General features: G+C 40.3%; 1 protein-coding gene across 1 annotated transcript; it reads right to left on the bottom strand.

Annotated features, from left to right (window-relative positions):
- Window positions 1-9,218: 9,218 nt before the first annotated feature.
- On the bottom strand, window positions 9,219-11,689 carry LOC311045056 (aquaporin-1-like; the record flags this gene model as incomplete). The annotated part of the gene is made up of 4 exons (XM_084056868.1): window positions 9,219-9,425; window positions 10,077-10,157; window positions 10,339-10,497; window positions 11,327-11,689. The coding sequence occupies 4 exons, from the start codon at window positions 11,687-11,689 to the stop codon at window positions 9,219-9,221; spliced, it is 810 nt and encodes a 269-aa protein (XP_083912994.1).
- Between the last annotated feature and the right edge of the window lie 1,286 nt (window positions 11,690-12,975).

Here is a 12,975-nt window from a genome sequence, read left to right as displayed (position 1 = left end):
AATCAGATATGACTTTTCTGTTTGGATGCATGGGCTGTCAAGGCCAGAAAGTATTTGTTTTGACACTCAGTAGGCATATATATCTATGGGCATTCCTGCATAACTTCCGGGTTTGATGTTTGATGATGATGTCACACGCATATCTGAGTGACTGAGTGTCGAAAAATCAAAGAAGACATGCATAAATAAGTGAGTTAGAGATTATAAATATGTATAGATATATTATGTTTAAGAAAGAACGCTTTTCCCAGAGAGACTTTTTATTCAAATGCAATACATTTTAGAATGTAGAGATAAATTAGGAGAATGCATGGTTTAATATAATGAGGCGTACACTGGCGGCGCCAGAGGGTGGCAGTATTGTACACGTTTTCGCCATAGAGCGTATTACATGGTTTTCTCACGCTTGAGAGAAAGTGTAATATATTTACCCCACACGCCATAATATATATTACTTTTATATAAATACTTTTTATTTTTTTTATTATTATTTAAAAATATTTTTGAACAATTTGTGGGCTGTGTTTGCTCACCTGGATACACAATTGTGTTCAATAAATACATTGCATACAGTTGTGGCATTGATCCGACTGTCCTACACTAACTATGCCAGAGGGTGGCAGTATACAGGGGTCTTCAACGTTTTCAGGCCAAGGAGGACCCCCTAGCTGAGAGAGAGATGAAGCAGGGACCCCCTCTATATTGTATAAAATTGTGTTTCAGATTCAACTTTTTTTGTTTACGTGGTCTGCTCTTTTTTCCCTCTACACCAGTGGTAGGCAACAGGCGGCCTGTGGGCCAGAACTGGCCCGCCAGCGATAATATCTGGCCCCACAAATTATTTTGTAAATAATTCACAATATCTGACTGACAGTCCACGTAGGATATGGACAGCAATAGCTTTGAATTGATGAAATCAGGCATGATGAACAAATAGTTCTATTTACATTCATTGAATGTTATGTTTTCACTGTCAACTTTCCTCCTGAGACTTCTGGATGAAAAACTTCTCTCACGTTTAGAAAACAAACCAAAGCTGTGTTTCACATGCCTTAAATGATACATTGTTTCTCTCTGTTCTAAGAGACATTGAAAGAGCTCTTGTTCCGAAAAATGTTCTTTTGAAACTTTTTGATGAACTAAACATCCTCTAAGTGAAACATTCAAGGATGCCGCCCTGGCGCCCTGTGCACCTGTAACATTTGATTCCACATGCTTTTCTATCAATTGTTATACCACATTTATGTAGTAACTTGTATAACAATATAGTTATTGTATTTAAGGTTGTTCCAGGTCCTAAATTATTAGCCATTGATTGTGTTCTGGCCCACCATCTAATGTCTTTGAAAAAGTTTGGCCCGAGGCCAAATTACCTGCCGACCCCTGCTCTACACCTATACCTCTTTGCCAAAAATAGCCGATCTACAAGCTCACAACGCCTCGCAGCGCGAGGCGTTGTGAGCTTGTAGATCTGCTATTTTTTTGCAAAAGTTCTCCTCAGAAAAGGGATGCTAAGGTTCAAGTGGTTAAGGTAAAAAAAAAATCATATCACACAAAGATTTGGCGGACCCCCTGTAGTAACTCTGAGGACCCCCTAGGGGTCCCGGACACCCTGTTGAAGACCTGCTATACACCATGAAGGATTCTCCATAATGGAGTTTAACCACTTAAACCCCGGCAGTATCCTTATTGTGGGGAAGGCTTTCTCAGAAAATATCAGATCGACAAGCTCACAACACGTCGCAGCGCGAGCTTGTCGAGCTTATCGGCTATTTTCAGCAAAAGCTTTCCCCACAGGCCCACAATAACAGAAAACAGAAAAGATACTAGTATAGAGCTCTGAGGAACTCCGCTTAACCATTAGGGGTTTAAGCGATAAGTGTAAGCAAATACATTTATCTTTTATTGCAGCTTATACTGGAGTTGACAGGTTATTCTTGAGTTTATTGTTTTATTTGGGGGTGGCAGTGGCTCAGAAGGTACAGTGTCCGTCTAGGAACTGTCTGGAACAGTGGTTTTCAACCTTTTTCATGCCAGGGACCCCTAAATTGATATACATTTGGCCGTGGACCACCATCTGAAAATGTTTTGTGCCAGGGACCCCCAGAAGCAAAGATTTGAGTTAATGTTCTCCTTGAAAAATTAGTATATTCAAAGAGTTGCACACATTTTCAAGATTTTTCAAAAATAGCAGATCTACAAGCTCATAGCGCGGCACTCGGTGCCGCGCTATGAGCTTGTATATCTGCTATTTTTGAATAGCCAAAGCTATGTGGTTAAAATGATTCTGAGGCTATGTTAACTCATTTAGCTGGGGACCCCCTGGTAGCCCCCCAAGGACCACTAGTGGTCCCCGGACCACTGGTTGAAAACCACTGGTCTGGAAGGATCTCTGTTTTATCCCTGGCTCCTCCAGGCTTCGTGTGGAAGTGCCCTTGAGCAAGTTGGTGCCTTGCATGGTTGCCTCTGCCGTAGGTGTGTGAGTCAAATCAATGACTGTAACATAGCACTCATTGGCCACAGTTACATGGACACTCATGTATTCATTCAGAATGAATTCATTCCGAATGAACTCATTCTGAATAGAGGAATCTGATCCACTCACCTGTTTACATGGGACCTGAATAAAAGTATTCCTCGTTTACACGACCAAAGTATTCATTCAGAATATAACTTTTGACATGCGCAAAGTGGTTCCCGCCTACGCCCGGGCATGGACCAGGGGCCACTACCCGGAGCAGAGCTTCCCCTGGTGGGCATGGGAGGAGGCAATAGTCCCCTTGTGCCTCCGCGGCGGAGGTCTATCGGTCGTAGGCAGGCCGGTAAGCAACGCACCGAGAGAGAGAGAGAGAGAGAGAGAGAGAGAGAGCGCAACACTACAGTCTATGAAACAAGGCACGCTCATTTATGGCAAAAGTATTGGCATCAAAATATACTTAAGTAGAAAGTATAAGCTACTCATTATGCCGAGTGTCACGTTTTATTGTATTATTATGAAAAGGCTTTGAAACATGCTGTAACTCATTCACTGTAATGAAAACCCTCCTTCTGCGCCGAGTAGCGCGCGGTGCGCACACGGGGTCTGTCCATAGAGGTAGGCTATAATATTACGGGTCTGTCGCCCTAAAACACAATCGCCCCGGGTCAAAATCCAGCCACCATGGAGCAGCCGTGGATGGCCCGCTCAAAAGGTGCGTGGGGCGGGGTGTTTTGGGACCACCGTTCTAGCTGCCCATGTAATGAATTGATGAAGTAAAACTCATCTGTTTTCGCTGCAGTTGCGCCCTAATAATGTTGTTTTCATTTATTTTTGTTCACGTATGCTATTAAAATAATGCAGCTATTGCAGTATTGGGCCTTAACATGCGATTAAAAATGTATTATGTATTTGGCCCCTCATATATAAAATAAATAAAAATAATAAAATAAAATCTGATTTAAAATTGAAACTTGCATGCTGATCAATGCGTTTCTGCGTTTACGTGTGGACAGGGATTTAAAAAAAAAATCTTTGTCATGTGGCCAGATTCTTTTTAAAAACTGAGGACTAAAATACCTGTTTAGAAAAAGATCCCAGCAATCCTCAGAGCGTCCGTTCTCCTGGACAAGTCTGGGCTTAACCATTACAGGCTTATTAAATGACGCTATTAGAATCATTAATTTTATCCCGCAGGAGCGAGCGCTTCTCAGCACCAACCGTGGCTGAATTAGAGATTTGATAGGTCATTTTTGGACAATTCTGACAGCCCTACAAAGCACAGACATGCGCAAAGGAATGCATGTATTCCAAACGGACAGGAGCGTTTGGAATAAAGTGTTTACATGGTCAACTCCGATTGATTTAACCCGATTCAAACGGTCTATACCACCCCTCCTATTCCGAATGAAAATGCATTCGGGTCAGACTGGAATGGAATATTCTATTCCAATTGGGGTGTTTACATGAGCAAATCTATTCGGAATGAATTCATCCATTCATCCATTCAGAATAGAAGTGTATTCATTCCGAATACAACTGTCCATGTAACTGTGGCCAGTGTAAAATGAAAGCTTTACCCAAGGATGCGGATTAATCCTCGAGAACACACGTGGGCCAGTTAAGCATCTGTAGACATTTTATCGCACCTGATTTACACTGTAAATCATGTAAGATAAAACTATGAAATATGATTTAGCTAAAATAACTCCAAAATGTTCATTTTTAAGAAAAAAAAGGGGAGTTAGAAGGTTTGGTTCCATTTAGCTGTTCTTATCAATGATAAGAAGAGCTAAATGGACCTCCAAGCTCACAATGAGCCTGGAGGTCAAAGGGGGTGGAGCCTGGAGTCAGCAAAACCAGCTAACTCCACCTCCCGTCGGTGGAGTTTAGCTGGTTTAGCATAAAGTTTGAGGATCCAATGGAGTTAGCTGGTTTTGTCAGAAGCGCTTTTTAATACTTTTCATTGGTTCAATATTTTTTTAATCAACTAATCAAAAGCGGAAAAATGGAGTTAGCTGGTTTCTGCCGTTTTCAGCAACAAAACTATTTTCCAAAGTCCAAAGTTTTAGGGTTCCTAATAACATATCGATACCTTTGTTCCACCACACAAATAAATTCACTCATTTTGGGAGCATTCAAATAGTGTGCGGATAGCTTTTCTTTTCACTGTTTCATTTTTTTATGTATTTATTTTGATCCAGCACCTGTTTAAATTCATTGTGGACGTGTGTGCATTTCCTTGCACTGCATAGGCTGAGGGGCCCACACATTTCAACGTTACCCTATATACATTTTTTCCTCCATGAGACACATCATTTAATCTGTCCCTGCATTTACCATTCAACACCTGACATCAGCTTAATCATGGTGCTGTTTGCATAGAATGGAAGCCATACATGGAACATGTAACATGAAACATACATGAAATTGTATACTTCTTCCTGGTAGTCATCCATATAATCATGTCCAAAAATGCTCCTTACATTTCTTCCCGGATTTAAGGTTGACATGGATCTCCATGAGAAATGAGAAGTGGAATCATAATAATTGCTGTGTTTTACTCCCTTCCATTCCAAGGAGAGATCTATGATAGTCAATGTGTTCTGCTCCTGTTATCTCTGCTTCCAGGTAACAGGTGGCCATCAGTTAAAGGCCTAGAATACAGGTTCTCAAAGTGGGGTCCGGGAACCCCAGCAAAAAAATACCTTGAACATTTTTGGGAAAATGTTTAACAGTTTTAAATAAGTTTCACACAAATATTCTCTTATGGGGGTCTCTGGCACAGAATATTTTCAGAAGGAGGTCCGCGGCCAAATACATATCAATTTGGGGGGTCCTTGATATGAAAACGTATGGCATTCAGGGGTTTTAGGACTTAGTGGAGATCATGGGAATCTAGTAATGTGTGTGTGTGTGTGTGTGTGTGTGTGTGTGTGTGTGTGCGCGTGTGCATCCTCATGCAATATTGTACATTAATAATTTGATACGCTCAATTATTTAAAAAATGTCATTAAGGACATTTGAGGTGGCAGCAGCATTAATGATTAACTCGGACTAGAGAACCATACTGAGGTTTCGGGAACTTTCTTCCATGAAGGTTGTCTCCAGCAGTTTCGTCACGATTTCGTCATGATTTCATCAGCTTCTGCTGATGAATCCAGCATCTTGCATACAGAAGGTCATTTATTTTGTGGTGGCACCCTCATGGACAGAATTGTTTCCTTGCGTATTGTCACAGAGCTTTGATGTCATTTAATTATGTCATTTAATGAGTTCATTCAATGCCCTCGCATTGAATGAACGCACAATGCCTAGAGGCTCAACGGTTACAAGAAATATTTATGAGGATGTAAGGGTTCTTTGAGTTGCTTGTCTGCAGTGTCAGCTGCGTCGAGGCCGTTAACTGAATGTCAGGGTGTTATGATGTTATTTAAAAGACACTAAACTTGCAAAAATGGGGCCTGGAGTGTCAGTCAGTGTTAAGGTTAGAAAGAGCTGAAACATAATTTTCAATGTTTTTGTGCGCACACTGCAGTAAAGAAAGAGGGGAAGCCACGATTGCTTTATTATACAGGTTTGAGTGGCACATTGTTTCACTTACACAGAGTACTTTCTCCGCTTGCAATGACACCCTGCTCTAAATTAAACCTCCCATTTTTTCTTTTAAACACTTCACAATTATTCTGAGCATGGCTCCTTCACTTGACACAAAGTTTATTGAACCGTTGCCAAAATCTGACGAAGAACAGAGAGGGAGTGAGCATGGTAAGTTACTCTGTGGCTGTAGATAAGGGCTCAACACCACTCAGCACAGAGAATGTAGAGATGAGGTGAATAGGGGTTAGTGGGGTTATAGTTAAAGTTATAAACACGTTAAGTCTTAAAACTCCCTCTTATCTGGGAACACCACAGTTCCTGTTGGGATTTATGGTAGACTGTGTGTATATTTTAACTTGTAAGTTTTTTGTTTTTTGTTTAGTTTAATAAAAGCAAATAAAGTTTTTTTTTTTAAAGCAATGGAAGACATTACATTTAGGGTATCTGTTGGTGTAGGCAGTTCAAAAATAGTGGAATAGCATTAAATATTGTACTAAACTACATTGGCACAAGACATAATCACTGAGCTCAACATGGGAGCCAAATAATATGGATGCGAAATGAGACAAATGGAGGGAAAAACGTATTGAGGACAAACCTCAAAACAAGCACTAAACACAAATAGTTTTTTTTTTACCTTGGAGGTTAAGCATATAATGCAATAAATGTGAGACAGGCTTGTCACATGACTGAGCCTCACAGATGCAAACAACTAAACAAATAGTCACACCCGTGACACTATGTGCTTTATATATCTTTTTTAAATGTATTTTTCAAATTTATTAATTTTGATATTTGATATTTTTTACTCATACTTAAAAAAAACTAATATCAAGCACTCTTTTCATGGTGTAAATGTGAGATGTGACAATAAATGGAAGTTGAAGGATTTGAAGTTGTAGATGGTGTATTATAAATATTTCTGTAACTTGCATAGCTATCTTGAGATATGTTGACAAGAATAGACAGTTGGTGTGAGTTCTCTGTTGCCAGAATAAAGCATACTGTACACCTCAATCTCCTTGCAGGCAATTACATTATTTATTTGAGTTGAAAACATTGAGGTTAATGATCATATCACACCCAGTATAGAATAACATGAATACTAAATGAGATACATCCAGCTACAGATGTTGTTCTGCAACAGAGTGCTGGTTCATCCAAAAATAACTTACATCAGCGATTCAAACCAGTGGTGAGCCAGGAGGATATTGCAAGTGGGCCCCTTAAAGAAATTGGCAAAACTTAAGTTACAAAATGTCATGGTATTAAGCTGGAACACAATCGAATGATTACGCGCTGAATTAAAATAAACATGCTAAAATAAAGCATGTTAAGTGGTCAGATGCGTTAGCCATGAACACTTTAGAGATTTTCAAGAGGGCCCTGATCTAGAAAAGGTTAGGAACCACTGACTTCATTCTACAGGATCTCACCGATTAGCTTTTCGTCCAAGAATGATTTGCTTGTGGTATGTAAAGTCATTTGGTGGTTATTCAATGATTAGCACAGGGTGTGGAGACTGTTAAGTACGCAGAACATGGGATGTCAAGAGCAGTCATGCACTACTGGAAAAAAGAACATACTTGTGATGCTGCCAAATGGGAAATGAAATCTCCCTCATGTCCACTTGTCTAATCATACTTGTCCTGCAAGATAACGTATAGTGTTTTAATGTGCAGTAGCTCGATTCACATCCTTTAGTTGTCTCTCTACGGCGAGACATTCTGGATTGCAGCCAAATTCCTTCAATTGAATAAATCTCATTTGAGATTGACTAGATTCTAAATCGGGTGTTGACAATAGGGTGTTAGGAGAGTGCAATCACAAAACAAAAGGTTACATCATTTTTCTGCCTTACTTTGTGCAAAGCAATGACATTTTCTGTGTCTGAACTTTAATAATAGGGGAACGAGCAAATGGGAGGATTTTTATTCATTTTGGCCACTGACTTTGCCCTGGGCTGGTATAGTCTTCACCAAAGGAAAGGCCAACATAAGGAAATGCATAAGCACAGCTTTTCTGCACGCCTTGTGATTATGTCAGTATTTAAACTAAATGCATAGATTGTTGCATTACAATAATTATATGATAAACTACCCAAAGTCACAGAATTAAGCCCAAGTTAATCAAGCATGACAATCCACCCATTCTTTGTTGTATGACAGTGGTCAATATTCACAATATTGACACTTGAAGCTGAAGTGTGGTGTTCACCAAAAATAGCCGATATACAAGCTCGCAACCTGCTGTGAGCTTGTAGATCGGCCATTTTACTAAGTAGCCTATCCACAAGTTTCCTAGGGCGTTGTGGGCATCACTTCCTGTCGATGTGATTCAATGTGATCCAATGAAATCTAATATCCAATGAAATCGACAGGAAGTGATGCCCACAACGCCCTAGGAAACTTGGATAGAGGGTTTAAGTGGTTAACTGAAAAATCAAGATAAATATTCGCTTACAGAAATATTGCAAATGAAATTACAATTTAACGAAAAAAGGCCTTGCATTCCACTAAAAGTTCAGTTCTACAAATCAATAGTCATTGAGCAAATTACTGTTCAATCAATGCTTAATTTATGCTCCGCCATACAAGCTCAATGCGCCTCAGCATTGTGCCGTTGTGGATGGGCTATTTTTGGTGGTGCATGACCCATCGTACGGCAAAGTATAAGTCAGGCTTAAGACTGATGTCAAAACATTTCAGTGCTTTCTGGCCCGATTGCTTTCACAATGGCGCTGGCTACGATCGACAGCCCCAAGCATCTGAGCCAGGACGTAGAGCACACATCTGAGGACACGGATCTGGCAGCAGAAGTTATACAGCAGGGTTCAGTGCAGTGGGCTCCGCTGACAAGACCCTAACACTGGACCACTGTGGCAATGGCCAACACAAGGCCAGGGAGATCTTCACTTCCATCGCCTTTTGCATTAATAGCACATATACCAATGATTATGAATAGAATCATACCAACAAATTCAGCAGCCAACCTTTTACATCCACCCCTTCTTTGTATTCATACTCAGAATATTGAACATGCTACTTGATCAGCATTTATAGTGATGATGTTTGTGCAAAAGGGGAGAAAGATGAAAACAGGAAAGAATCTTACAAAATGTTTATACGTTTTATTGACGCGTTTAAATTGACTGCTTGCAGCCACGCTCATGATGCGCATCATCTTTAACATCCTCCAGAAGTGGCTCTCTGTCAATGTCGTCATTCTCTGGGCCAAAGCAGCACAGGACTTTGACTCTCTCGCTGAAGGGCTCACTCCTAGGTATTAGCAGGTAATCGTAGAGAAGAGCTGCTGTCAGCCCTGCACTCATGGGCGCTACCCAGTATACCTGAAATGGAGCAAAGAGGGAGTCATGCCACATACCATGTCATTGTACTTGCATCTCCATTGTGGCTTGAAAGAGCTGAGGGATTATATCAATCGTCTATTGATGTCTAATGTCATCAGTTGGAAAGACCCATGCCTGCTTAAAAAGGGCCATGAAACCCTTGGCTGATTTGTTGTTCGTTTTCACAATTTAGGTAAAAAAAATAAAACTACAGCAGACATGGTACAATTAATAAGGGGTGCGTTAGATTTAGGGGCAACCCATTGGAGTGCCAATGTGCAAGCATAGACAGTAGTAAACACTATTGTCAATGACACATAATCTCATTAATTTTCTTACGTCATGGTGTAGTATAAGGTCAGCCTTATATAGACTGTCATGTTTTAACATGCTGTAGTTTTTAACCTGAATAGTCAAACAAACTACAATAGCAGACATACAAGCTTATGGCATGTTGTGATGCGAGCTAGTAGATCTGCTAGTTCCCCTATATTTGAAAAACGTTGGATTTTCTTTTTTTGAAAGATTTCACCTATGACAGTGGTAACATTTCTGAAGGTTTAAATTTCTTCAGAACTTCAAATTTAAAAGGTGGATGTATGTTTTGGTGTATAGTGCGAAGTGTCACTTTATTCTGTGGCACATACATACCCAATGATCCTCAAAAGCCAGCTGAACAAGTGCAGGCCCAAAGGATCGAGCTGGGTTGATCCCACACCCGGTGTAGCTGATCTGTAAACATCAGAGCAGAGGAAGAGACCACTTGCCTTTCTGGCAGCACATGACCGATTCATGATCCTACGCAAGCCAAGGTTGAAGGCCGTTCATGTCACGCCAATCCATTGTATTGGGCCACAACAAAACAGATGAACCATTAACCAAACAAGAAGCGGAAAAACTTTGATGTACTCACTCCTGCAAGGTGTCCCACCACAACGGACAATCCAATAGCCAGAGGTCCAAACCCGTTAACGTCACGCCGCGTATCAGTCACTGATATAACACACAGGACCAGCTGGAACGTCAGTAGGAATTCTACGCCAAAACCTTGACCTGGGCTGATTCCATTGAGCTACAATGGAGACAGGAAGCGAGTTAGAATTTCCTCCCTGTGCCTCATAACTCTCTCTTGGGAACCTAAAATTAAATTTGCATAATTTGTAATGCACCATAGACAGAGGGTCTGCCAAGACCCTGCTGCACAAGGCATATTGTACAAGCAACAATTGTAAGTATGTAAGCAGCTCAGTCAGACATTTCTTGTATTGAATAAATATATGTATTAAGCATAAATGTCTAAGTATATTTGGCTTCAATGCTCTGTCTCAATTCATTAATTCCCTGCAAGCAGAGAAATATAATGAATTATCTGCAAAATAGATAATACAGGTAATGAAGTGGAACCCCCTAAGGGAATCATAGAAACAGAGCCCACAGGTGGTGGGAGCACAAAAAAACTTCATAGCGCTAAGTACAAAGCAGCAGCAGAGCAGCAAGATGGCAGAGCGGCAGCAAAACGAATGAGCAGAAAGGTTTAAATAGCACGCCCCAATCAGATGGAGCAAGCATGTGACTGAGTTGTCTGCCTGAGCTAGCCCTGCTGTGAGCTTTGCATCATTTTAATAAATTGTCCAATTTAGCACTCAGCACCCAGTAAATTATAGTGAAGGAGAACACAACCCTTCATCTTTTACCTAAACAAATAATCTCCTGTATAAAAGGCCCCTAAACGAGTTGACATTCAATACAAATGTGGCATTTACATAAAAAGTAGGCTGAAGGCAGATTCTCAAATTAAAGAAGACTCGAGAAGTATCTAGCATTGAGGAGAACAAGATCAGGCAATTCCCCATACACCCTCCTATTTAAACAACATCAGCAAATTGAATTCACGTCCTTACCTTGTTAACACCAAGGGAATCTGTGTGTTCTTGTTTGATAGCATATACAATACCACTGCCCGCCACGGCTCCCAACATCTGAGCCAAGATGTAGAAAAAAGCTCTGAGGAAACTCATCTGGTAGGTGGCCAGAAACCCCAAGGTGATGGCAGGATTCAGGTGGGCTCCACTGATGTGACCTATACACTGGGCCAGTGTAGCGATGGCCAGTCCAAATGTTAGTGCCACCTTCACTTCATGGTCAGGATAAGCATCGTTTTTGTCCCCTATAGCAGCCGAAATGCCAATGAAGATGAACACGACCATGCATAGTAACTCAGCCAGAACCGCCCTCCAAAATGACCATGTTTTGATTTCAGACATCCTCTGCAGTATTCTGTGAGCTACACAACAGTACCCTCCTGCCAGCACACCAATTACACCTGAGTGAATGAAATGGCCAATTTGCTACAGGTGCGTATTTAAAGGATCAGGCCCAATTACAATCAACTGAGACATTTGCCATCTTAAATACCTGTTAAGAAAGAACTGATGGCCTGTAGTGCACAACCAATTAAACAGAAGGCACTGTTGCTTTTTATACACATTTAATCAAAGGCCAAACTGTTATTTCAATCCTGTCTGGCATGTAGTATTTGTTTAAAAAGTCACATTGATCATTAAATGATTAATACCCGCATTGGATTGTGCTGTCAAATCATAATGATAACATTTTCAAGGTCATGTTTTGATAGGAGCTTTACTTTAGGTGTATTCGATGTTTATCAAATAAAGTTGCTGGTCTAGCTATATAATTACACACTTTTTCTTTTGAAATAAATGTCATTATTTATCATCGCACAACAATTGTCACCGAAGCTTAAATCAAGTGTAAATCTGCTGGGTCTTCTATTCTAGCTATTCTGATTTCTTTCCACTTTCAGTTTTGTATCAAATCACAAGAAGAGGCACTGGCACTGTAAGTAAATGGCAAACGCAATCACCAACATTCATGTTATGTAAGCCTGAACAGCATGCTATGATACATCATAACTGAAACTGGTCATGAAATGCAGAGCTAGTTCGTTTTTAACAAATAAACAACAACACCATTTGAGTGTGAGGACAGGGAGACATGGAGCTATTGCATGTTATCACAACATGGGTGTATTCAGTACTCTCATCTGCCTCATACCTCTGTGTCATGTTGTATTGTGATAATCCTTGTGATCCTAAAAGCTCTCCTACGTTAAAGGTGGTGACTGGTCATTCAGTTGCATTACTCATCTCTAAGCAAGCGCGAGATATACATTTGCACAAGCCATACATGACTGGAAGACATGTGAGTCAAATAAGCAAGAATGCAAGATATGTGAGCCAATTAAGCAAGATGGGATAGGGGAATAGATAGAAAACATGACGTTTTAACAAGCAGATGACAGTTGTATTTCTATAGTATAGTGACATCCTGTTGTATACTTTGGCATGCAGTATCCTGATAAAGAGCACACATAATCTATATGCTTACACAGCTTAGAAGTGAATAAGTATCCTTGGATGTAAGCAGTGGTGGACAATAAAGAAGTACATTTACTTGAGTACAGTAGTTAAGTAAAACTTTTTGAGTATCTGTACGTTACTTATTTGTATTTTATACTTATGTTTTAAGT

The sequence above is a fragment of the Gymnoscopelus microlampas genome (assembly GCF_963454915.1).
Source record: "Gymnoscopelus microlampas genome assembly, chromosome: 5".
Classification (NCBI taxonomy): Eukaryota; Metazoa; Chordata; class Actinopteri; order Myctophiformes; family Myctophidae; genus Gymnoscopelus; species Gymnoscopelus microlampas.
The sequence above is the reverse complement of the archived record's forward strand: the minus strand, read 5'-3'. Positions and strand labels throughout refer to the sequence as shown.